At 63.4% G+C, this 24,306-nt stretch overlaps 1 protein-coding gene across 2 annotated transcripts; it reads right to left on the reverse strand.

The window, feature by feature from the left end:
- Positions 1-813: 813 nt before the first annotated feature.
- Positions 814-22,982, reverse strand: LOC104578163 (protein-tyrosine kinase 2-beta). Of its 2 annotated transcripts, XM_088530748.1 has the most exons (31): positions 22,892-22,982; positions 16,970-17,217; positions 14,989-15,167; positions 14,800-14,887; positions 14,392-14,471; positions 13,825-13,887; positions 13,396-13,450; positions 12,617-12,757; positions 11,227-11,301; positions 10,840-10,941; positions 10,323-10,440; positions 10,061-10,100; positions 9,925-9,971; positions 9,542-9,595; positions 8,883-8,980; positions 8,695-8,779; positions 7,871-7,971; positions 7,646-7,761; positions 7,080-7,180; positions 6,739-6,828; positions 5,907-6,111; positions 5,233-5,341; positions 4,946-5,011; positions 3,943-4,068; positions 3,501-3,647; positions 2,283-2,318; positions 1,982-2,009; positions 1,812-1,858; positions 1,544-1,687; positions 1,152-1,232; positions 814-1,071 (listed from the first exon to the last, which is right to left on the reverse strand). In XM_088530748.1, the coding sequence occupies exons 1-31, from the start codon at positions 22,926-22,928 to the stop codon at positions 856-858; spliced, it is 3,123 nt and encodes a 1,040-aa protein (XP_088386874.1). In that variant the 5' UTR covers positions 22,929-22,982; the 3' UTR covers positions 814-855. The 2 variants fall into 2 exon arrangements, with proteins under 2 accessions (XP_088386874.1, XP_088386875.1); XM_088530749.1 differs by lacking the exon at positions 3,943-4,068.
- Between the last annotated feature and the right edge of the window lie 1,324 nt (positions 22,983-24,306).

Consider the following 24,306-nt stretch of genomic DNA (forward strand, 5'->3'; position numbering starts at 1 on the left):
GCAGGAGGGGAACAGGAGCTTGGGCCTTTGCTAAGGCTCGCTGGGGTGACAAGGGGCTCAGGACGGGGCTGGAGCTGCAGGGCGGCCACGATGCTAGAACTGGGGGTCACAGCAGAAGAAAAACAGGACCCTGGGCCCAACAGATGGGTCGGTCCCGAGCACCATGGACCTCCGTGGGGCTTTGAGCTGACGACGGGACCCCGCGGCCGTGGGGCGCAGGAAAGCACAGGCGCCGCTGGGCTTGGTGCATGGTTTTATCTCAGCCAGAACGAACAGCGTTGTGGGAAGATGCTGGGGAAAAGCCCGAACCGAACGACTCCCAACGCGAGCACCGCCCGGGCAGAGGTTTCTCCGCTCGCGCGGAGACGGGCCGCTCTCCCGGGCGGCCGGCGGGGTCCCGGCCCCCACGCGCTCTCCTTAAATAACCTCTTCTATACAACGTACACGGAAACGCACACAGTCCCTGGGCACGGCCCCGGGGGAGCAGCCGGCGGCCGCGCGGGGCTCCCGGGACACCGGCTCTCGCGGGCGCCATCCCCGCCACCGCGGAGCCCGCGGAGCCACCGGGGTCTCTGCCCTCCCTCGGGGACCGCCGGGGCGAGCCCAGCTTGTCCCCACTGCGGGGACGGGCGGCCACACAGCTCCCTTCTGAAGAAGACCGACACGGCGACGCTAAAGACACGAGCGGCTGCAGGAGGAGGCGGGACGGGGAGGGCAGCGTGGCGAGGCTGCGGCAGACGCTCGGAAAACCCAGGGCCTCCGCGGCGCTCTCCTCCCGCCTCCGCCGCCGGCAGCGCGCGCGCCCTCCTCCTCTCCTTCCCCAACCCTCCTCCGGCCCTTCCCTGGCCGCTCCTCTCACTCCAAGCACAGCTTGGCCAGGTTGCCCTGGACCTTGGCTTGGTCCACAGCGTCCAGGAGGTTCTTGGCGTCCACGGCGAGCGCGTGCGAGGCCGTGAGCATCTGCCGCTTGCACTCGCCGCTCAGCGAGGTGACGGCGTTCTGCTGCGCCAGGCGCATCTTGTTGATGATCTCGGCCAAGTCCTTGTTGAGCAGCTTCTGGGTGCCCTCGATCTGCGCGGGACACGCGGGGGTGAAACGCGGAGGCGGCAGCAGGGCCGCCCCGGGCCGCCCCGGGGCCGCGCGGGCCCTACCTCGGTGCGCGAGGCCGCGGGCAGCACGGGCAGGATCTCGTCCACGCTGCCGAGGAGCTTCCGCAGGGACAGGCCCACGTTCTGCGGGGAAGGCGGGAGGGCCGGGATGGCTCCAGGCTCCGGCGCGCGCCTGGATCCGCCCGGCGTGGAGCAGCGCGTGCCGCGGGCTCGGCGACCGTATGGGGACCAGGACACGGTGGGAAACGCTCCACCGACTCCAGGGCCCGGGGAGAAGTGGAGAACGCTGGAAACGCCCCCGTTATTGACCCAAGGACGCGATGCAGGAACCAGAAATGCTGGAAAACGCTCCCTTCCGTAGGGCCTTCCCGAGGAGGACGCTGGGGGAAGCAGCCAGCCCCCCGCTGCCATGGGGAAGCCCCTTCCCTGCCTACCTTCACGGCCAGGATGTAGCCCTCGGGGGGCAGGCGGCTGATCTCGTTCTTGAGCTGCAGCACGGAGCGCACCAGCTCCATGACGTTGCCGTACACCGCGTCGTCCGTGCGGTCCAGGTTGGCCGTGGGGGCCGGCTGGAGGGACTGCCGGGAAAGGGGGGGACACGATGGGCACCGGAGAGCCGGAGGGAAGGCCCGGAGCTGCCTCCAGGCTCCCGGGACATCCGGGAGGAGCGGGATGGGGTGTCGCGGTGCCGGGAGGCCTCACCTGGGCGCCGAGGCGCGGGGGCTTCTGCGGTGGTCCCGTGAACTCCGCTACGGCGTCAGTAAGGGAAAGGAAGGAGGGTCACTGCCCAGGATGCTGCCCCGTCCCGCAGCATCGCCACAGGGAGACCCCCGGGGCTGCCCCCCGCCCGGCCCCACGGCCGCGGCACTCACTGTAATCCGTCTCCTTCTCCGGGAGCAGCTGCCGAGGGAAGAAACACGGAGCAAGTTAAGAGGCCGCAGCTTGCAGGTGGAGGCAGCAAAGAGAGGAGAAACCCCTCGGTAGGGCCCGCGCCAGGACCAGCAGGGTTCACCCCTTAACGTTTCCGGGTGTGTTTTCCCCCCAATAAAACAGTGATGGGCAGTGCTGGGGCGCTCGGACACGGCACCGCTGCCACCACCGGTGTCCCCAGCAGAAGGTCCCGCTGCGCCCCCGGCCACCGGCGTCCCCCCGAGCCCCCTTGGTACCACTCACCGGAGGGAGGTTGTTGTTCATGAACACCGTGGGGTCCTGCAAAGCGGGAAGAGCCTCGTCAGAGGCACCGGGATCGGGGGGAACCGGGAGGTGCTGCCCCATTCCCAGCTCTGTCCCGGGGGGAATGGGGCTGGGAGACGCCTCCAGGTTTCCCAGGAAGTTGCTCTGAGCGACTCCCTCTTTTCTAGCTGGTTTCCACAAGTCTCAGTGGGGATTTTTGGCTTTCTCCCCATTGATTTCACGTGGATTTTCACCCGGATGGGCGGCCGCCTCGCTGGATGACATGGGACACCAGGGGAAACGCGGGACCGAGCGCGCAGAGCTGCTCCTCTCCTCCCCAGCAAAAATTCCTCATTTTCTGACTTTATCCCACAACTTTGGAGCAGGGAAAGCAGCACCAGCCCCTCTTGAGCTGCCTGACAAGGGCCAGGAAAAAGCATTGTTCATCCATCAGGACCAAACTCTGGGAAACCCGTGGAAACAAATGATGGGAACACATTTTCCCAGCTCTGCTGGGCCGAGGGATAGGGGACAGTTTACAGCCCATCCTTCTCCCCCTGCATCCCGCTACCTGCTCCACAAGGAAGAGCTTCCCCAGCTCCATCCCATCCTCCCCATCTGCTCCCTGCCCCAGGGCCACCAGCCTCCTCCAACTGCGGCTCAAAATAATTAAGATTAATTCAAGCTATTGCCTCCAGCTGCTCATCACGTACAGCTGCTTCGGCCCCCAGATCAGGGTGGTGCTGCTGAAAATTGGGTTGGTTCTTTTCCAGCTACGTCAGTTGATCTAATAAAAGATCCTTTTTTTTTTTTTTTTCCTCTTCCAGGCCTGTCTCACTAAAAGCTGATGCATTAGTCACCCATTAGCTATCTTAATTCCTTATTTAAAAAGTGTTACAAAAGCCCATTAAAATGAGATTGCAAGGATTTAAAAATTCCCCGAGTTTCAAAATATTCATTTCCCAAAGCCTCTCTGCGAAATTTTTAACACAGTGCGGAAAATAAGGAGGTGCAGGCGTTTTGGTTACGCCAGCGGCCGTTCTTCCTGGGGAAAACCAGGTTTTCCAGCCGTGAAAAGTGACCTTAATGACTGCAGTAAGTGGAAAAGCCACGCTGTGAAATGTTCAGGGGGAAAAATGTCCCCGAGGCGCTGCTGTAAGCAGGGACATTTTGCAGGGCGCCTTGCGGGGGACAAAGCCAGGCAGGTCTGGGGCTCACCAGGGACTTCTCCTCCTGCCGCAGCCACTGGTAGTCCTCCAGCATCTGCTTCTGCTGCTTGTCCAGGACCTGGCGCATCCTGAGGCGCTCCAGCTCCCAGAGCTTCTGCGCCTCCTCCCTGCTGCTGGGCCGCAGGAAATCCTCCTCCTGGCAGGGCGAGAGGCGGCGGTGACAGCGCGGTGACACCGGGGGACGGCGTCCCGCTCGGCGCATGCAAACCGCGCGCGGGAGCTGCCTTCGCGGGGAGGTGACACCGTGGAAGAGGGAAGAGCCCTCGGGGGCAGCACGGAGGCTCCGACCCTCCCGTGGGGAAGCCGGGAGCATTTAGGAGCAGGCGCAGCGAAGCAGAGCACGGTGCAGCCCCCCCGGGACCCCCCTCCTGCCCCGCATGCAACAGGAGACGACGTTTCGGGGGCAGCGAGGCCGGGGCAGCGTCTCTTACCCTCATGCTGTGGCGCTTGAGGACGTGGTGGCGGTTGAGCGGCGGCGTGCGCAGGGAGCTCGCGGGCGACTGGTACTCCACGGGGCTGGTGAGCGTGGGCGAGCTGGCGCACAGGCCCTCGGGCACCTGCGGAGGGCACGGGGGCGGCACGGAGCGGGGCACGGGGCCAGGACGAGGGGCGTTAGTGGGGACGGACACACGGAGGCAGGGATGGAAGGGCGAGCGGAGCGCGCGTGGGAGAGGGGCTTTGGCACCAGGGTGTGGGGAGACGGCGCTTCCCGCATCCCAGCGCCCGGCGGTGGCTCGGGAATGGGGGCTCCTCCTCTGTCCCCTGGCTGGGACATTCTCTTGAGCCTGGGGGTGGCCTCTTCTCAGTCCCCTACCCAAACCCCTACCCGTCCTGGAAGGAGAGCCCCAAATTGAAGCTGTTGCTGCAGACTTTGCCCCGGTGCTCTGGGGCAGACACCGTCCCACCAAGACGGTGGCATCCCAGTGGTGACACCCCAGGAGTCTGCCCCACTGCGAAACTCTGCCAAACCCTGTCCAAATTCTGCCCCTCAGCTCCCATGACTCTTCCCAGGGGCCTTCCCTGCGTCCCCATGGAAAGGGCCACCAAATTCAGCCCGCAGGGACACCAGAGAGCAGCGAATCCCTCCTCTTTGCACGGGTGAAGTGGTGGGCGCCCTGGGCCCCCTTCCCTGGGGCAAAAGCCTCTCTCCGAGCTCCAAAGCACGAACAAAACACAGGGCACGAGCGCGTGGTTAGAGCCGGGCTGGATCCGAGGTGGAGCGGATTCCTGCTTGCAAGGCAAAGGGAAGCTCTCAACGGCACGGGGCTGGCGGCGGCGGCGCGGGGCGGCTTGGCAGCCACGTGTCTCGGACCCCAATTCCACCAAGGCAATTGCCCCACGGGCTGGAGCACGGCTCGAGCCCCAGGTGCTGCTTTCAGGTGTCGGATCCCTTGCTCAGGTGCCCACTGCCTCATCCCGGCTACGGAGCCTTACCTGGAATTGCAGCTTGGGAGCCAGGAGGTTGTTCTGGGGTGGCGGTTTGTACTTGGGCCTGCTGGGCTGTGGGAGGAGAGGGAAAAAGGCAGGTCAATAAAATGTCTTTTCTGGCTACCTTAGCTCAGGGAGACTCATCTGCTCGCAGGCAGGGAATCCCCATGTCCTTGGGGGAAGCAAAACCACGGCTCTACCGAGCTGGCAAGAGCACCCTCGGGCATGCAAGAGAGGGGCTGGTCCCTCGTGTCCTGCCCAGCTGACCATGCCGGGCTCTGTCCCCTCCTCACCTTTGGTGGCGGCTCCTGGAATGACGGTGGCTCCATGATTTTGGGAGGCCGGTGGCGATTATTCCTCTCCTGCTCCTTGGCAAGCTCCTTCTCCATCAGGTAAATGTCGCTGCACGGGGAGGTGAAGGGAAAAAAAGAAAGAGGGGGGATTAGCAGAATCCCATCCAGCCAGACACGTGTCTGGTGCAGGGGGATTCATAAGCTGGATGTGCCATGGAAAACAGGAGGCTGCCAGCACCAGCACGTTCCAAGCAGCTCCGGCACCGGCTGTAGCCTCCGAGCCCCACTCAGCTCCTTCCCACCTGGTTCCTGGGAAAGAAAACGGCTCAAATATAGTGGATTAAAGAGTGAACTGGCCCAAACTTCCCGAGGAACCTCCTGGGGACGTCGTGAGACGTGGAAGCTGCTGCAAAGCTGAGAGAAGCTTTGTGCAGTCAATTTATCCGCCGTTTCAGAATTAAAAATGGATGATTCTCCAAAAAGGCTTTTCATACTGTGCACAGAAGAGTCGATACCCGCTTGCACGCGAGAAGCGAACGTTGCCCGCTGCACCCCAAGCACCACGAGCAGCACAAGCTGGGGAGAGGCCCACAAGCAGCCCTTGGACTTTGGGGCTTGCCAGAGAACTCGAGTCCTCGCCCCTTGCACGGGTTCAGTTTTGGGGCCCCGCTCACCTCAAGCTGCAGACCAGCTCCTTGAACTTGGGCCTCTCGCTGGGGTCGTAATCCCAGCAGCGCGTCATGAGGGTGTAGAGGACGGGCGGGCAGAGCTCGGGTTTGGGCAGACGGTCGCCCTTCTCCAGCACCCCGATCACGTCCTTGTTCTCCAGCCAGAAGAAGGGCTGCTTGCCGTAGCTCAGGATCTCCCACATGCACACGGCTGGGGGCACAAGATGCCACGGATAGGGGGGCACGCCAGGAGGCAAGGCTGGTGCCCATGGGGTGCCTAAGGGGATGCTGGAGCACGAGAGCAAGTTCTATGGGTGCTATGGGAGCTAGGCAGGGAATCACCACCCTCTCGGGCGTTTGGAGACCTGGTCACAGCTCCGTGCTCTGCTACGTCCAGGCAGGTCACTTGGCTACTCTGAGTTTCTGTTCTCCAGGCGGCAAATGCAGAGAAAAGAGCTCCCTGCTTCTCCAAGGGTCTGAAAGGAGCCAAGCTCCTGTGTTACGGGGGAGCACGGGACTATTAGGGATGGACAGACTGACAGGGGAGCACTAGAGGCTATGGCAAGGGGCAGACAGGCAGGGAGATGGAGATTTGCAAGGAGTGGAGTTTAACTTGGCCTCCCTGACCAGACACCAAGGTCTTGGATTCCCTGCAGGAGGACCGAGATCTGTCCTGAAAACCTTCTTCTTAGGTATCTTTCCCAGAAGGCATATTTGGGATAATATCACGCCTCTGGATTTACAACAGGAAGCCGAGAGCTGCATTTGGCCGTGAGGGTTAACACAGTGCCCTGGGAGGAGGACAAGGAGCCTGTTCCATCCCTACCCCACCACGCACCAAACATCCACACGTCGCTGGCCGTCGTGAAGCGGCGGAAGTTGATGGACTCCGGTGACATCCACTTGATGGGGAGACGGGTCACGGATGCTGCCGGGGGCAGAGACAGCGGCCACGGTTAGAGCAGGCGGCAGAAGATGCTCCCCACCGCAGCCACACGCAAGCAGGGCAGGGGGACAGGACCCCTGCGTGTCCTCTGCTACCTACCCCTGCTGGGACAGCCCTGGCCCCTTCCCACCACCCCTCGCTTGCCCACCTGCAGCTCCCCTGGTATTGCTCTGAGCCCCATCACACGCTGGTTCTTGCCTCCAGGGCCACCAGGTCCGTAGCACACTGCTTACCTTTATAGTACTCCTCATCCTCTATGTACCTGGAGAGCCCAAAGTCACCCAGCTTCACACATTCCGGAGAGGCCACCAGGATATTCCTCACGGCAATATCCCTGCAAGGAGAAAGACTCTTGACTGGGGAGAAGGAGGAACGTGGAGAAGGGATGGACCTGAGGCCAGGAGACAAGCTCATCCCTGGAAAAGCAGCTTGCCTGGCGCCAAAGGCCTGCTCCACAGCGAAAGGTGCTGCCAACCTGCTTGCCCACATGGCATGGTCCTGCTTTCCCATCCACCTATCCCGGTCCCAGGTCCCTACCTATCCCTTCCTCTCTCAGCATTCCCCAAGCTCTCAAGAGGGACTTGGAGGGAGGTAGGACCTGCTTCCCCCCAGGACAGCATTTTTGTTAACACTCAACACCCCACACGTCGCAATGGGCCAGGGCTTGAGAGCAGGGCTGCTCTCCTTGTCCCATCCGTCTCCACTATAAGGTCACCCACGCTGGAATTTGCCTTTCCCCAGTGTCCACCTCCAGGTGGCAGGTCCCCTGGCCGAGCCTCCCTGCCGCGGCCCGTGTCACCTGTGCACACAGTTGATGGCCTCCAGGTAGGCCAGGGCTTTGCTGATCTGCAGCGCGTACAGGATGAGCGTGGGCACGGCCAGCGAGTGCTTGTTCTGCTCCAGGTACTGCCCCAGCTGCAAAGCAGAGCAGGGCTGAGGGACGAGCTTGGGCAGCCCAGCCCAGCGCCGTGGGGCCGGGGGGAGGCTGGGGGGTCTCGCTATAGGGCTCCCCAGCGCTGCTCACCTCTCCGTAGGGGTAGAGCTCCATGATGATCCAGGTGGGCTCCTCCTCCGCGATGCCGATGAGCTTGACGATGTGGGGGTGGTCCAGCTTCTTCATGAGCACTGCGGGGAGACCAGCGTGACACAGCGAGCCCCGTGGAACCCACCCCTTCCTCCAGGGCTGCAGGGGCACAGCGATGCTGCAGAGCCGGAGCAGGCAGATGACCGGGCAGCAGGAATGGCCAGGGACATCCCAGCACCTCTGCGAGGGAGCTGGAAAAACCTGCCGAGCTCCAGCTCCCGCAGATCTGTGGCCGGCTGGCTGCTCTCCTGCAGGGTTTCAGTGGCCTTCAGGAGCATCTCCAGGCCCCAGCACTTTCATCCCCTGCAGACTGGCCCCTCCACAGGCCCTGGCAGCCTGGGTCTGGCCTGCAAGCTCTTCTCCCCCGGGCCCTTCAGGGCAGCTGCCTCTTCCAGCCACCCGCGTTGCCTTTCTCAGTCCTGGGTGCTGCTGGCAGTGAAGATACCAAGGCACGAGCCCCACAGCGTCCCTTCCCATTCCCTCCCAGTGCTGCTCTGTATCGAGCCGTCGCATTCCCAGCACGACAGAGCTGGAGATCCAGAGGGGACAGCCTGCCCCTCAGCTCCCCTCTGAGCCCTTGCACCGAGTGCTGCAAGCAGAGCCCTCGCCACAGGGCAGGATCCTGCTGCCCAGCCCAGCCCCGTGCCCGCATCGGGCATCAGGGATCTCAGAGCAGGAGAGAGGATCCGCGGTGGGCGGCCGTGGCACAAACCCCGTCCTGGGATGCGGGAGGAGTTCAGAGCTGCCCAGGACACTGCGCGTACCCGCTTCGCTCAGGAACTTGTCCTTGTTCTCCGGGCTGCAGTCCTTCTTGCAAGTCTTCACGGCCACGTTGATCCGCTCCCCCTTCTGCAAGGAGAAGCAGGGGGAGGTTCCCCGTTTCACCCATCCTGCTGCACCCCACTTCCCTCGGCCATCACCACTGGGGAGACGGAGAGGGGAGCAAACTCACCGGGTTGGTGTAGATGCCCTCGTAGACCTCTCCGAAGAAGCCTTCCCCCAGGATCCTGCCCAGCGCGACGTCCTCCCGGGAAATCCCATAGTACTGGGCTTCACGGATAGGGAGACAGAGCAGGAGCAGTGGGTGCTGCCAGCTCCTCTCTCTGCTGCCCCCCAGTCCTGCTCCTCACACTGTGCGGATTTTGGTGGCCCTTGGGAACCCCTCCATGAGGCTCTCACCAAAGGCAGAGCCACGGGTCTCACTTCATGGCCTGCAGAGCAACTCCTGCTCCTTCAGCCCCTCTCTGAGGAAGAGGGTGGTCATAAGGTGAGCCGTGTGGGCATAGTCTTCCTCCCTGCTTTTGGAGCTGGGAGAGGGGTTGGGGAGGCCAGGATGGGAAACTGGGGTAGGGAAGAAACACAGAAGAAAAGAGTGGGTCTGGTTGGGGCATGGGAAGATGGAGAAGAGGAGGAGATGCAGGGCCAGGGGAATCTGTCCTAGCGGGGTTGAGGGCTGAATAAATGGGGTGAAATGGGAGATGTGAGAGGAGGTGTGTGACAGGAGAGCAGGGGAGCTGGCACATGTCTATGTGAGGTCAGGGGGTCCTGTCCTGGGAGTCCTGCTCTGGCCCCACACTGCCCCATCGGGGCAGCTGGCAGGGTGACACCTACCTCCAGACCTTGGTCTTGAGGGATCATCCGGGATTTCAGCATAAATATCAGACTCTAGGGCAAGAAAGAGGGTTCAGGTAGTGATCCACAGAGCTCCTCAGGCACACACGCTTCCCGCAGTGTCCCGGACGGGTCTGGCCCTTCATGGTGAGGGTCCCCTGGTGTTCCCAAGGGTATCACGTCCCATGGGAGCACGGGAAGCAGCCCTGGCTTTTGTGCCCACAGGAGGATGCTGGGCAGCATCTCTGCTCACACGCAAAGAGCCAGGGGTGTCCGCCTGCACCAAAACCAAATCCCCCCATGGCCCCTCTCAGAAAGGCTGTGGGACAGCCCTGTTGACACCCCGGGCTGGCATGAAGGAAGGAAATGAGCCTGGAACTCACCCACGCTTATGCTGTCTGATAGCACGGATTTCCTCTCATCTAGGTGCCTGTGGGGCAGAAGGAGGCTCCGGTTATGGAATAGGGAGAACACTGGGATGGGTGAGCAGCCTCACTCTGAGGTCCATGTGCGACTTACTGGGACGGGATCTGTGGCAGGCTGATCCTCTTCTCCTTCTCTGCAGAGAGGAGAGCAGAAAACCTTTACCAGATGTCCCTGACGGACCCTGGGGACCTCTTGTCCTCCCTTGCCCGTCCTCGGCCACGGTGCTGCCTCCAGGGCAGACGTGGGGCAGGTCAGCCCATGCACCCTGACAGCTCCCCGTGAAGACGATGCAGAACTGGTCTGCAGGAAAGCAGACTGCTTTGGAAATGCCACCACCCTTCGGCTCCATGCTCACCTTTCCGGGAGAAAACGATGAGGGAGGTGTCCAGGTCCCCTTGCAGCCGGCAGTAGCCGTCTATGAGATCAGCCATGTTCTCTGCCTCGGCCAGAGAGGACGTCTTGATGGCCAGGGACTAGGAGAGACAGTGAGGACAAGGGTCCAGCTGAGCCAGGGCCCGGCATGCAGAAGGGACCCCCTAGCCCTGTGCATCCAGAGACGAGGCCTGGGGGACACTGGGGCTCCCTCCCCTTTTCCCCTCCTCTTGAGGTAGGTCAGAGCATCTCCGAGACCTTCTTCCCCACTCAGATTGGGCCCCAATCTCCCCAGGACTCCCCCGTCCCAGTGCCCAGGGTTCCCCAGCCCCTGTGCCCACCACCAACCCACCCCAGGGACCCGGAGGCCATCCAGTCCTTCCTGCTTCCACTCAACAACATCCCGTTCAACAGGGAGAAAACACATCATCCCTGGCAGCAGCGCCGCACCCGCAGAGCCCGGCACGCTCGTTACAGCTGTGTTTCCCCCTGCAGCTCACCTGGGGGGTGCCCGCCAGCGCCAGCTGCAGCACGGCCCGGCCCTCCTCCACGCTCGAGCACTTGATGGACTTGATGTGCTTGAACTCGGCCAGGCAGGTGGGCTGGGGGAGGACGGGAGGCCGTCAGCTCCCCCGGGACGCAGCCGCCCGGGGCTGATGCTCCCAGCCCCGCGCACGCACACGCGTGGCCAGAGACGTGGCCCGGATCACTCCGGCCACCGCTTGCTCTCCCTGGGGTCTCCTCCGTGTTCCTTGGCACCCCGTGACGCGACTCACGTGCCGTGGGCACCCCAGCTCCGTCCAAACTCCAGGGATCAGAGCGTTCTCGGGATCCTGCCATGCTCTTCCAGGGCTCCTTGTGCTGCCCCTGGCTCCCGGTTCACCTACCTTGGCCTCCTTGCTCGTCATCTGCCGGATGCCCTTGGGCCCGATGACCAGGTCCACGGTGATGTTCCACCCTTGCTGCGAGGAAAGCAGAAGGACGGGGTAAATTTTCGAGGGGGTCCCTCTGGAGCCAGCTCCTTCCGTGCCTGCCCTGATGAGTGTGGGACACCGGGGGAAAATCGCCTTCAAGGAGAGATTTGGAGAGGTGCTGGGGCTGGCAGAGGGTGCAACATAAGGGAAGACACGTGGGTCTTCTGCCTCCTCCTTGGCCCAGACCTCAGCTTCCCAGGCACCGGCCACACCAGCCCTGCACACACTTGTCCTCGTGGAAGCAGCACCGGGGGTTTCCACCACCCCAAACCCCTCCTGCAACCCCAGCCCCTTGTGGTTGTCACCATCCTCCAAAAAGGGCCACCAGGGTCCCCTCCGCACTGCAGGGAATGGGGAAAAACACTAAATATCCCCTCTGAGCTGCCACTTCCCCTCTGGGACTTCATGCAGGATCAGGAATCCCCTCTTCAGGGGATCTGGATTTTTTTTTGCCTCCCCTGGTGGGGACTAAAGGAATTTCCAGGCATCAGCCATGCCCTGCAGAGACTTCCCAGGGTTCCCGTGGCTGTGCCCGTGCACTAAGTAACCAAAAGCAGGGCCCTTCTCCGACCTGGAGGGACCACACAGGCCCAACACGCTGCAGCCTGCAACACCTCGGGCCCGGAGCAGGGTGGACTTGGGTCTGTGCCACCCCAAGCGGTGTCAGGCCAGGTCCGTTTTCACAAAATCCCAGAATGGCTGAGGTTGGAAGGGACCTCTAGGGATCACCCAGTGCAACCCCTGCTCCAGCAGGGACACCCAGAGCACGGGGCACAGGGGGCATCCAGGCGGGTTGGACATCTCCAGAGAAGGAGCCTCCACAGCCTCTCTGGGCAGCCTGTGCCAGGGCTCTGGCACCCTCACACCAAGGAAGTTCTTCCTCACATGGACATGGAGCTGCCTGGGGTTCAGCTTGTACCCGTTACCCCTTGTCCTGTCACCGGCCACCACCGAGCAGAGCCTGGCCCCATCCTCCCTACGTTCTCCCCTCAGCTACTTGTCCATGTTGCTCACATCCCTCTCAGCCTTCTCTTCTCCAGGCTCAACAGGCCCCGCTCGCTCACTCTTTCCTCACATGGTGGCTGCTCCAGTCCCTCCATCACCTTCGTGGCCCTGCGCTGGCCCCTCTCTAGCAGCTCCACGTCCCTCTTGTCCTGGGGAGCCCAGAGCTGCCCCCAGGGCTCCAGGTGCCTCCCCAGGGCTGAGCAGAGGGGCAGGATCCCCTCCCTGGCCCTGCTGCCAACGCTCCTCCTGCTGCAGCCAGGAGCCCATTGGCCTTCTTGGCCTTCTTGCCAGGACTCACCACGAGCTCGCAGCGGTAGCTCTCCTGGTCGATGTTGGCGAAGGTGGCGAGGGTGTGCAGGAACTTGAGGATGCACTCCTCCTCCCGCAGCAGCGCGTACTGCTGGAACGTCTGCTGGATCATCTTCCGGAACTGCTTGGGCTGCGGGCACGCTCGGTCACCCCGCGGGCAGCCCCTGCGCTCGCAGCAGGAGCGAGCGCAGCCTTGCACACACGCACACGCGTGTGCACACATGCACACACACACGTGTGTGCATACATCTATGCACACATTCTACATGGGGCAGATAAGCATGCACATACGTGTGTGGATCCACACGTGCACATGCATGGTGCATGTGCGCGTGCATATCTACTTATGCATGTGTGTGCATGCAAATAGAGTTTCACATATATGAGCAGATGTTTGTGCATTCATATATCCATCCACATGCATATGCACACAAGTGTGCATGCAGATACAATGTCACATGTGTGGGCAGATGGGCATGCACATGTGTCTGCAAATCCACAAGCACACACCAATGCACACACACGGCCATATGAGCACACATGTACATGCACACGTGTGTGCAAGCACCTGCACATGTGCGTGCAGACCTCCGTGTGAACACGAGCGTGGCAGACACGCAGGGACGTGCGCCTGCAAGGCCACACGTGTGCAAAGATGCACGTGAACGTCCCATTGCATACGTGTGCGCGTGCCTTGCACGTGCAGACCTGTGCCCACACATGAACACACACCTCCCTGCTCGGGCACACCTGGACACAACCGCTCACCTTCAGGTTCTCCTGCATCTGGCTGGGGAAGAACAGGTCCAGGCCCACCTCCTTCCTGGAAGGCAGAGAGTCCCAGTGCATGTTAACAGCCAAGTGGAGCATCCATGGGGACACAGAGCGGTGACATGTTGGGGGGACATGGGCCAGGTGATTGGGGTGCCAACACAGGGGTCTTGCCAGTGCAGGGAACAAGCTCAAAACCTGCCCGGACAGGGAAGCAGGGCACCCATCCTGCTCTCTCTGTACCCTTTGGTCACGTCAGCAGGGTTAACTCCTCGTCGCAGGGAAATGAGGAGGGTCGGTGCTGAAGGTCTGTCTGCAGGATCCCGGCCAGAAGGGGGGATTTAGGGGCAAAGGGGTTCTGTGTGGGTAGTGGGGCAGTTTTGGGGACCCCAAGGCTGTGGGGTTGTGCTGGCTGTGTCTACTCACTCCAGGAACTCGAAGTTGGACTTCTTATCCAGGGCGTTCTGAGGCATGTCCTTGTAAAACCTCCTGCGAGAAGGGAGGGACATCAGCGAGACGCGGAGCCACCCCCTACATGTCCCTCTGTCCCTGTGCTCGGACCCTATCGCAGAATCCCAGAATGCCGGAACGGTTGAGGCTGGAAGGGACCTCTAGGGATCATCCAGCCCAACCCCTGCTCCAGCAGGGACACCCAGAGCACGGGGCACAGGGGGCATCCAGGCGGGTTGGACATCTCCAGAGAAGGAGCCTCCACAGCCTCTCTGGGCAGCCTGTGCCAGGGCTCGGGCACCCTCACACCAAGGAAGTTCTTCCTCACATGGACATGGAGCTGCCTGGGGTTCAGCTTGTCCCCGTTACCCCTTGTCCTGTCACTGGCCACCACCAAGAAGAGTTTGTCCCCCTGAGTTTGCTGTCCCCAGAGAGCAGAGCCCAAAGCACCAGGCACCACAAACACCATCCAAGCTCCCCCTTGTTCCCCCCAAACTCTCTGGCTCCCCAAGGTGCCCACGGGGCCGCTCTGGAGGCACCTACCTGAGCTCGAGGCAGCCCAGCTGCAAGGCCATGCCCTCGCTCACCTTGCTGGCGTAGTTCTGCATGTAGTCGCTGCGGAGCTGCAGGGGAGAACCTGGCATCAGGAGCACCCACCCACACATCCTGCAGCTATTCTGCACCCCCAGGAGCGGGATGAGGAGCTTTATGGCTGTATTCAGCACAGCTGGGAGCAGCGGCTGCTGCCGGAGCAGCCTCAAGGAGATGGTGCAAATGGGCCACAAGGTCCTGGGGTTGGTGGATGATAACTAGAGGGCTGGGGAGGAGGAGAAGCCCTCCTGGGGCAGGGGCTCTGGAGGCGAGTTGGGGTGGCCGGAGCAGCCTTGTGCACCCCATCAGAGCGACGTTGCACTGGGCTTGAGGCCAGGAGACACCATGAACCCCTCTGACCTGCTGGTAGAAGTAGAGCAGCGTGGTCCTGTCCTCCTTGAAACGCTCCATGTAATCCTCCGGGAGATAGCGGATTTGGAGATCATACCTGCAGCACAGGAGAGCCCCTCGCTCGGCTCTGCGCGGGGGTCCCTCACCCCTAACGGGGGTGCAGAGCTGCCCCGGCCGCCGGGGTCCCTGCCCACCGACCTCCACTCGGCCTCCAGGTGCAGGCACTCGTACTTCTCCTGCACTTCGCCCACCGTCAGGTCCGGGTGCAGCCAGTGGATCTCGTCCGACTTGACGTGCTTCAGGCGCAGCCCGTAGCACTCGGCCAGCTTGATGTCGGGCCCGATGCGGCCGCTCACCAGGATGGACTTGATCACCTCCTGGCAGAGGGCAGGGAAAAGCAGCCGTGAGGGCTGACACCATCACCCGAGCAGCGCGATTCGCAGCTGCCCTTTGCAGGGCCCTGCCTGTGTCTACAGCGTGAACGCAGAGAGCTCAAAACTGAAGACAAAACCCGACGTGACCACACCAGAAATGTCCCTGCAGCGAGAACACAGCTCCACGCACAGACATTAGCCCCAAGGGGCTCCACCTGGGGCCTCCAAAGATGCCTCGACCTTGGTCAACCTGCTCTGCAGCAACCCGCAGCCTTGAGGTGTCTTGCCCAAGCTCTTTGACTTGGTGTCTCAGACCAGGATGAAATCTGACGGGGTCATTTCCTGCCTTCTTTGCTCTCCAGTGGAGATTCACAGTGCTGATTCACAGCAGCACCCCATGAGGAAGCCCCAGAGCAGACGCTGGTGGCAGAGCACAGCCCGGCTCACACCCGCCCCACATCCTCACCAGGGAAGAGAGGAGTGGGGAAGAGAACAGAGAAGAAATATCTTTGCATCTCCCAGTCTCCCAGGCATCTCCCATCTCCCAGGTATCTGTGACCTAGCACCCAGCAGGATGGGTCTGAGCAGGTCCTGGCACAGCTGGTGGGATGAGGGAGGCTCTGGGGAGCTGCACGGACACCCTGGAATGGGAATGGGTGTCCCCATGGTGGCCCTGCACTGCCAGGCTTGGTGGCTTCTCTGCTGCTCCCCACTGCCTGCAAAGGGGCTGGCAGTGACCTGCGCAGGCCAAGTGTTGCAGTGAGCAGAGAGTTAAAGCTGTAGAATGACTAAAGCTGGAGGGGACCTTTGGAGATCATCCAGTTCAACACCCTGCACAAGCAAGGTCACCTAGAGCCCATTGGAGCCATGGTGTCCAAGTGGGTGTTGAACACCTCCAGAGAAGGAGACTCCACAGCCTCTCTGGGTAACCTGCTCCAGTGCTCTGTCACTCTCACAAAGCCATGGGACACCAGCCTGGTACACTGTGGCCATGGGACACCAGCATGGTTGATATGTTATGGCTATGGGACCACCAGCACAGCCCCTCATGGCCATGGGACACCAGCATAGCCCACGGTGACAATGAGATACCAGTTTGGCACATCCTAGCTATGGGACACCAGCATAGCTGATTATGGCCATGGGTCATCAACCTGGTACATGATGGCCATGGGACACCAGCATTTTCCATGGTGGCCACGAGACGCCTGCATGGTCCATGGTGGCCAGAAGATACCAGCATGGTCCATGGTGGCCATGGGACACCAGCCTGGTACATTATAACCATGGGACACCAGTCTGGTACATTATGGCCATGGGACACCAGCATGGTCCATGGTGGCCATGAGTCACCAGCCTAGTACCTTATAACCATGGGACACCAGTCTGGTACATTATGGCCATGGGACACCAGCACGGTACACAGTGGCCATGGGACACCTGCAGGGTCCATGGTGGCCAGAGGATGCCAGCATGGTACATTATAACCATGGGATACCCATGTGGTACATTACAGCCATGGGACACCAGTCTGGTACATTATGGCCATGGGACACTAGCATGGTCCATAGTGGCCACAGGATGCCAGCATTGCACATTATGGCCATGAGAAATGAGCTTGGCACTGGGATCTTCATGGATACAACCCCAGTTCACTCCGGGTTATCCGGGGAGGCTGCAGCAATGCAGCTGGAGCAACCACGCGGATAACCCAGCACAGCCACCACGGGCACACACATCCACGTGCTCACTGGGGCACAAAGGGCCTCGCAACCCGGCCCCAGCGTGTCCCCACGGCCACCTACCCGGATCTCCGTGGTCACGGGGCACTTGACGAGCTTGAAGTTCTTGCCCATGTTGAAGCTGTTGCTGTAGAAGCACACCTTGAGGATGCGCATCTCCTCGCGGTCGGCCTCCAGCGGCAGCATCACCATGGGGCTCTCCAGCGTCCCGGCCAGGCTGCGGAAGGAGCTGCTCCGCTGGCGACCCAGCGTCTCCGGGAGGGCCGACATCCTCACGACACCCGGGCCGCTAGGAGCAGAGCATCCCTTCCCTGCAGGAGACACACACAGGTCACACAATCCCGGAATCCCAGAATCCCAGAATTGCTAAGGTGGCAGGGACCTCTAGGGATCACCCAGTGCAACCCCTGCTCCAGCAGGGACACCCAGAGCACGGGGCACAGGGGGCATCCAGGCGGGTTGGACATCTCCAGAGAAGGAGCCTCCACAGCCTCTCTGGGCAGCCTGTGCCAGGGCTCGGGCACCCTCACACCAAGGAAGTTCTTCCTCACATGGACATGGAGCTGCCTGGGGTTCAGCTTGGACCCGTTACCCCTTGTCCTGTCACTGGCCACCACCGAGCAGAGCCTGGCCCCATCCTCCCTACGTTCTCCCCCCAGGTCCTTGTCCATGTTGCTCAGATCCCTCTCAGCCTTCTCTTCTCCAGGCTCAACAGGCCCCGCTCGCTCACTCTTTCCTCACACGACGGCTGCTCCAGTCCCTCCATCACCTTCGTGGCCCTGCGCTGGCCCCTCTCTAGCAGCTCCACGTCCCTCTTGTCCTGGGGAGCCCAGAGCTGTCCCCAGGGCTCCAGGTGCCTCCCCAGGGCTGGGCAGAGGGGCAGGATCCCCTCCCTGGCCCTGCTGCCAACGCTAACAGATGGGAGCCCTGCGCTGGGCTCCACGGGGAAACATCTGAAGACATGGGGAGCCTTGGAGGGACGGGGAAACTGGGACACCCAGGTGGGATGGGGTATGGAGATCCCAGTAAGGGACGAGGAAGGAGGAGGGAAGGATTGAGAAGAAGAGAAAGAAGGGAAGAAGGAAAGGGAAGGGAAGGGAAAAGGTAGAAAAAAGGCTCATTTTACTAAGGCAGTTATAAAAAATCAGACCTTTTCCAGCAGGTTTGGGCAGGGAAGGAGGCCTGCAAAGGCAAGAGCCTCTTCAGAGGCCGAAAAGCCAAACCCTGCAGCCACGCTCCGTCTGAGGACGGATTTAGGGGCAGCGTGAGAAAGGCAGGACGTGGGGCGAGAGGCGGCCGCTGGGAAGTGGCCGCGCTCGGCGGCGCTGCCTCCGTTTCCCTAAATATCAACGGAGGCCGCGAGGCGCTGGGGAGGCTCGGGCCCCCCCGCCGCCCCCGCGCACGTCGGCACCGAGCCCGGGCGGCCGCAGGGCGAGCGCCGCGGGGCTGGGGCGCTCCACGCGCCGCGATACCGGGAAGGGGAGGTGGGAAGAACGGGAAGAAGCCGAGAGCTGCTCCGGGAGGGACCTGCCTCGGTGCCGGGTTAATGATTAAGCAGGGAAGGCGCCGCCGGCGCGGAGCGGCTTTGAGCACGGAGGGACCCCCGGGATGGGGAAGGAGCATGGAATCGGCATCCTGGGCTGGAGCAGAGGGGTCTCCAAGGGGGAATGATCCCTGGAGGTCCCTGCTAAGCTCGGCCTCTCCGTGCAGCCCTTCCGCGGCTCCGAACCCCAGCGTTAGCTGGGGTTCGGAGCCGCGGAAGGGCTGCACGGAGCAGCTAGTGCATGGGCCCAATCCGGCCTCACCGAGGAACACAAGGAATTAGGATCAATCCCCAAGAGCTGCCGTCAAGCCCACGCTCGGCAGCTCCGCGCCGGCGGGTGACTCAGGCCCGGGAGGGAAGAGATCTCCGTGTTCCCGGCGCGGGGACGCGCTGTTTATCCGGAGCCGGCGAGAGGACCATCTGCGGAGGCGGTTCCGACGCGCCGCAGGTGCCAGCGCAGCCCCGGGGACAGGGGACACCCGCGGCGCCAGGATCCGGCTCCAGGGCCGCTTCATCCTCCGCGGATCAAAGCAGGGAAACGCGCACGGAGCGCTTGGGCTCGAGACGCCCTTTTTGCTTGGAAACGTGCGGTTTTCTGTGGTTTTCCACCCCAACGCCAGCTGAACGCGGGCGAAAATAACGTTTCCCTCCTCAAAACACCCAGGCCACGGCACCTGCCTTCCCCTCCGTCCTCCTAACCCTCCCATGACGCATCATGGCCCCGTCAATCCTCACAATTATTTGGTGTTGGGGGGATGTTTGGACCCCCACAAACAGGGATGACCGGGGCAGGTCCTGTCGGCACCGGGGGGATGACACAGGGACAGGAGACGGGACGAATGTCACCCCCGCAGCCGGGCAGCCCCTTCCCGAACCGAAGCTCGCACGAGGCTGCTAAAAACACGGAGCGAGCGGCGCTGCGGAGGCTCCCGTCGGAGAGGGAAGCGGCTTCCCGGGAAGAGGGTGGGCGGTTTTCCCGGCCGCCTTTGGGAAAGGGCTGGGAAAGCGAGCGGCGGGTCCTGAGCGTCGCCGTCACCAAGCAACCCGCGGCAAATCCCCCCCGTGCTCCGCTCCGGCGGGAACGCAGGGCTCCGCGGCCGGGAAAGGCGGGCGGCCGGCCCGGGAAGAAGGCCGGGATGAGGGGGCTGGCGTCGGGAATCGCTCCCGGCTCCCGCAGGCCAAGCAAAGTCCCCCTGAGCTGCGCGAACCGCAAAGCCGACCCGCGTTGCTGCAGCGCGCGGAGGCCTCCGCACGCAGCCGCATCCCAGGGCCTCGGGAGCCCAGCACCGGCTCCGAATCCGCATAAACTCGGGGGCAGTTTCTTTGGGTCGCGTTTTGGGGGAAAATAACCCCTGCAGTTCAAGGAAGCGGCTCATTTTGCCGCTCGCCGGCCGCTCCACAGCGACAGCGTCTCCCCAGAACGGGAAGCCAAGGGGGCATTTTTTTCCCTTCCAAAACTTTCTAACCTTTCTGTTGGGAAACCAAAGGCGCTAAAATGCGCTTTTAAGCAGGAATCTCCCGTTCTGGCTGTCGCCCTCCCCAGATCCACGCGAGCGGGGCCGGCGGCGGCGCAGCCTCGGGAACGGCGCTGAGCTCCTCTATCTCGGCAGCAGGAAGGGATGGGGAGGGGGATTTCCAGCCCCAAAGGTGCCACCGCTTCGGCCTCTGGAGATAAAAACCAGCGGTGAAGCCGCCCCGTTGCTGCCGGGTGGAAATTCCAGGTTTGGGGCCTTTGGGAGGCACTGTCCCCTCCACGGGGCTGCTCGCAGCGAGCAGATTTGCCACAAAACTCTTCTTTTTGGCATTTCTTTTTCACGAGGAAACCTTGCAAGCCGGACAGCTGCAAAGCAGAGCAAAACCCAAAGCCCGAAGCGACTCCGCAGGGTCTCCCGCGGCCTTCCCAGCGCGTCGCGCTCCTGCTTCCTTCTTTGAGGCCACTTCCCCAAAGCGGGAGGCCGCGGCAGCCCCCAGCGGAGACACCCCCCGTCCCCGCGGTCCCCCCCTCGGATATGTCGCCCCGGGGGGTGCCGAGGGGCAGGTTTCCCACCGGGGGCCGCGTGCCGGGCGCGGGAGGCCGCGCGGAGGCCGGCGAGGCCGGGCGGAGGCGAGGCCGCACGCGGAAGCGTCCCCCTCGGCAGGCAGGAGCGGCGCGTGAGTAATCGCTGCGCCGAGGGAAGGCGCAGGGTGATTCACGCGCCGCTCTCCCCAGCCCCCGGGGGCAGCACGAGCCCCGCGCCGGCGCCAAGGCAGCCAGCGCGGGAGGTCGGGGGCTACCGGGGGCCTCCCCGGCACCGCGCGGGCACCGCGTGTCACGGAGGGCGCCCTGAAACCCCCGGGCGCGCAGGGAAAGGGAAAGCGCAAGCAAAAACGCCCGCGCCCCAAGGCGGAGGTTGGGCGCGCGGGTGCTGGCGAGGCCCGCGGTGACAGCCGTAACGTCCCACGGGGGACAAGGCTCGGAGCGCCGCCGTGCCAACACCGCGGGGCGCAATGGGGGTCGAGGGGCTGCCTACCTCGGTACCGGGCGGCCCAGGGCTGCTGGCGCGGCCGTCGCGCCGCGCGCGCCGCTCGCCCCGGCGGGTGCCGCTTCCTGCCGCCGGCTCCGGCCGCCCCGTGCGTGGCGGCGCCGCGTGGGAGCCCGCGCCCCGGGGGAGGGCCGGCCGCGCGGCAGGTATTTTATCTCGCGGGTTGTTACTGGCGGGCGGGCGCGCGCGCTCCTCCCCGCTTGCCCACTTCCTGCGAGCGGGGCCACGGGCGCCGACAGGCCCCATGGGGCCACCAGGGCCACCGGCTTCTGCTGATGCCCGGGAGGGGAGCGAGACGACAAGGAGGGAGACGGGCAGGCGGAGGCAGTGGCCGGGAACGGCACCCACCGGGAATCAGGAACCCCGGGCGGCGCTGGGGGACGGGGACGGTTTTGGGGCGCTGCTCTCGTACCTCGGAGGAGCTCCCAGGCCGCCCGCATGGAGCCCAGGGCCCGTCCCGCTCCGAGGCTGCCGGCGACTGCGGGACGGGAGCTCCGGGGACAGGAAGGGAGATGGTGCAAGAGCCTCCGGCCCCAGCGCCCCGCGCGCGCGGGGCCCTCGCGGCGACGCCGCTGCAGCCGTCCCCGAGGCTGGAGGGCACCAGCCGGGGCGGCTCCGTGTCCCTGGCTCAGCCCCACGTAGCAGAGCTCTCCTTGTCCCCAGCTGGACGGTGACAAAAGCCCTGGCCCCAGGGCTGGAGCTGGTCCTGCCCAAACTGAACACTGTGGGTAAAATACTTAATACCTCCAAGGGGTCTGGAGAGCGGGAGGGATGCGGAGGGGCTCAGGGAGAGCTGGAGGAGGAGGAGGGACGTGCTGGGATGCGCTGGACCCCCGCGGGTGCCGGGGGGCCCGGGGAGCGCGGAGGAGCCGGAACCGCGGCGCGGAGGGGAAGTGGGAGGGCAGCGGCGCCCGGGCAGTTCCGCAAAGCCGAGCGCTGCCCTGGGCCGCCCGCTCGGCAGGTGGCACCGACCGGGAGCCGCAGGGGCCTCCCGGCACCGCCCGGGAAGTCCCCCTGCCCGTCTGGCCCCGGCAGGTGCCCCCCGTGACGGCTCCTGCGTGGGGCACCGAGCGTGATGCCCGCTGTCCTCCTGCGCCAAGTTAACCCCCTCCGTGGGGTGACACCTGGGAGGGAGAGCTGCAAAGAGCCCGGGGAGCCCATTCCAGCGGGGAGCCGGGCACGGAGGCCTCCAGTTCCCACTGCGGCAAGAGAGCCAGAGCATCCTGACAAGGGACACGCCAGACGGAGCGTCCCTGCGAGGGACAGGCCAACCGGAGCATCCCTGTGAGGGACACTCCAGCCGGAGCATCCCTGATAGGGACCTGCCAGCCCGAGCATCCCTGAGAGGGAACTGCCAGACGGAGCATCCTTGATAGGGACCTGCCAGCCAGAGCATCCCGGATAGGGACCTGCCAGCCTGAGCATTCCCAATAGGGACCTGCCAGCTGGAGCATCCCTGTGAGGGACGCTCCAGCCGGAGCATCCCTGATAGGGACCTTCCAGTCGGAGCATCCCTGAGAGGGACATGTCAGCCGGAGCATCCCTGATAGGGACCTGCCATGAGGAGCATCCCGGTGAGGGACCCGCCAGGACCTCTCCCCGCCAAGAGAGAAGGGCAGGAAGGAGCCGCTGCCGGGCTCCGGCTCCCCGTGTCCCGCTCCGCTGGCAGCTCCGTCTCCATCTCCGCTCACACCCACTCTCCAGCCGAGCTGCTCCGGCGCCGCAAACCCTTGAAGGGCCCCAGGCTCCTCGTGGCCTCCCCTGCGCCGCCGCGTCCTGCCCCAACCCTTCCCCTCGCACCCATCGCCCTGCCCGCGCCCCGGCTCCCGTCCCGCCGGCATCCTCCCGCGGAGACGCCCGGGATGCTCCCGCGTCCGCGCGCCGACGCCGCCCGGGAGCCCCCTGCGCCCCGGGACTCACAGGAGAGCTGGCTGAGCAGCCTGCTGAGCCATCCCATGCTCCTGCACCGAGCGCGAGCTGCCGGCTACGAAACGCTCCCGAGAAACAGGTTTCCCCCCCCCGCCCCGCATTCCCTCCTCCCCCCGCCGCTTTTCCAAACCACCCTCTTCATTGGCACGGAGAGAAGCGATAAAATCTGACGGGATTTATTAATAGCACCTCTCGCAGCGCTCGTAGGAAACGGCTTCAAGCGCCCCGGCTGCTCGAGGGGCAAAGGCACCAACTTACTCGTGCCGGGGAGCGGGGCCGGGGGGTCCCGGGATGCCAGTGGCAGCTCCAGGGCCTCGGGCAGATGTTCCTGTCGCTGCAGAGGAGCAGCAGGAGCCGCACGTGCCGGAGCAGGGGGATGGCACCGGGAGGGGTGGCCGGGGGTGTCCCCTGCACGGGAGGGTGGCTCGGAGCGGTACCCGCGCCCCGGGAATGGCACGCGGATGCCGCATGGCATTGCTGCCATCTTGAGGCCACCCCCGAGGTGGAGAAACCCCCCAGCGCGCCCGGGTGGCCCCGGTGCCTCCGCCGACAGTGACACAGGGGTTTCATTCAAAAGCCCTTTCCATAGGATTGGTTTTATTCATGGCAAACGCCGGCAGTGTTTCCCCAGCGTCGCTCCGAGCCTGGGTTTGAGGACGAGGCGACAGAACGGCTTGAGCAGACGGGAATCTTGGGTCCCTTCTGTTCGCAAATGCCAACCAGAGGCCTGGGAACGCTGCAGGCACCGGAGCTCTGAACCACGGGGAGGCTGTTTGGAGGAGACACTCGGATGGGTCTGGAGGGGGTCATGGTGATTTCCACTGTGCAGCGTTTGCCTGCAGTGGGGTGGGGGCAGCAGCCTGATGCTTCCAGATCCCGGGTTATTTTCATGCATTGGGAATGAAATATCCCCTTCCCAAGGGATTCCCAGAGCAGGGGTGAGGGCAGGTTTCCATGGCAGAGCGGATCTGAGCGCGGACACCTCGTGCAGCCCCTGAAGCCAGGTCAGCTCCGCAGGATCATGCTCGGAATCACGTCGCACCGGAGGGAGGTTCTTGGCACACCGGAATTTCGTGGGGCTGTCGCTACGGGTCAGGCCAATTGCTAGCACAGGTGCCTGCTGCAGCAGGAGGTTGGACTAGATGATCCCTAGAGCTCCCCTCCAACCTCAACCATTCTGGAATTTGGTGATTCTGTGAATTATCCACCTAGATTTTTCTACTGTTCGACCTCACTCCGGTCTGTGCCTATGGTCCCTAGACTCTCCTCCATCTCCCATCCCCACTGTTGATGGTTAGAGCAGACCATTCCGCTGAGCCCAGCAGAGCTGAAATCCTGCAGGGGCTTTGAACAACCCCAGCTCATCTCTCAGTGCGTCTTGGAGGGCACATCCAGGTACACCTGGA

The sequence above is a fragment of the Tinamus guttatus genome, unplaced genomic scaffold (genome assembly GCF_059628265.1).
Source record: "Tinamus guttatus ecotype Peru unplaced genomic scaffold, ASM5962826v1 Tinamus_guttatus_pri_ptg000386l, whole genome shotgun sequence".
In the NCBI taxonomy this organism is placed as follows: Eukaryota; Metazoa; Chordata; class Aves; order Tinamiformes; family Tinamidae; genus Tinamus; species Tinamus guttatus.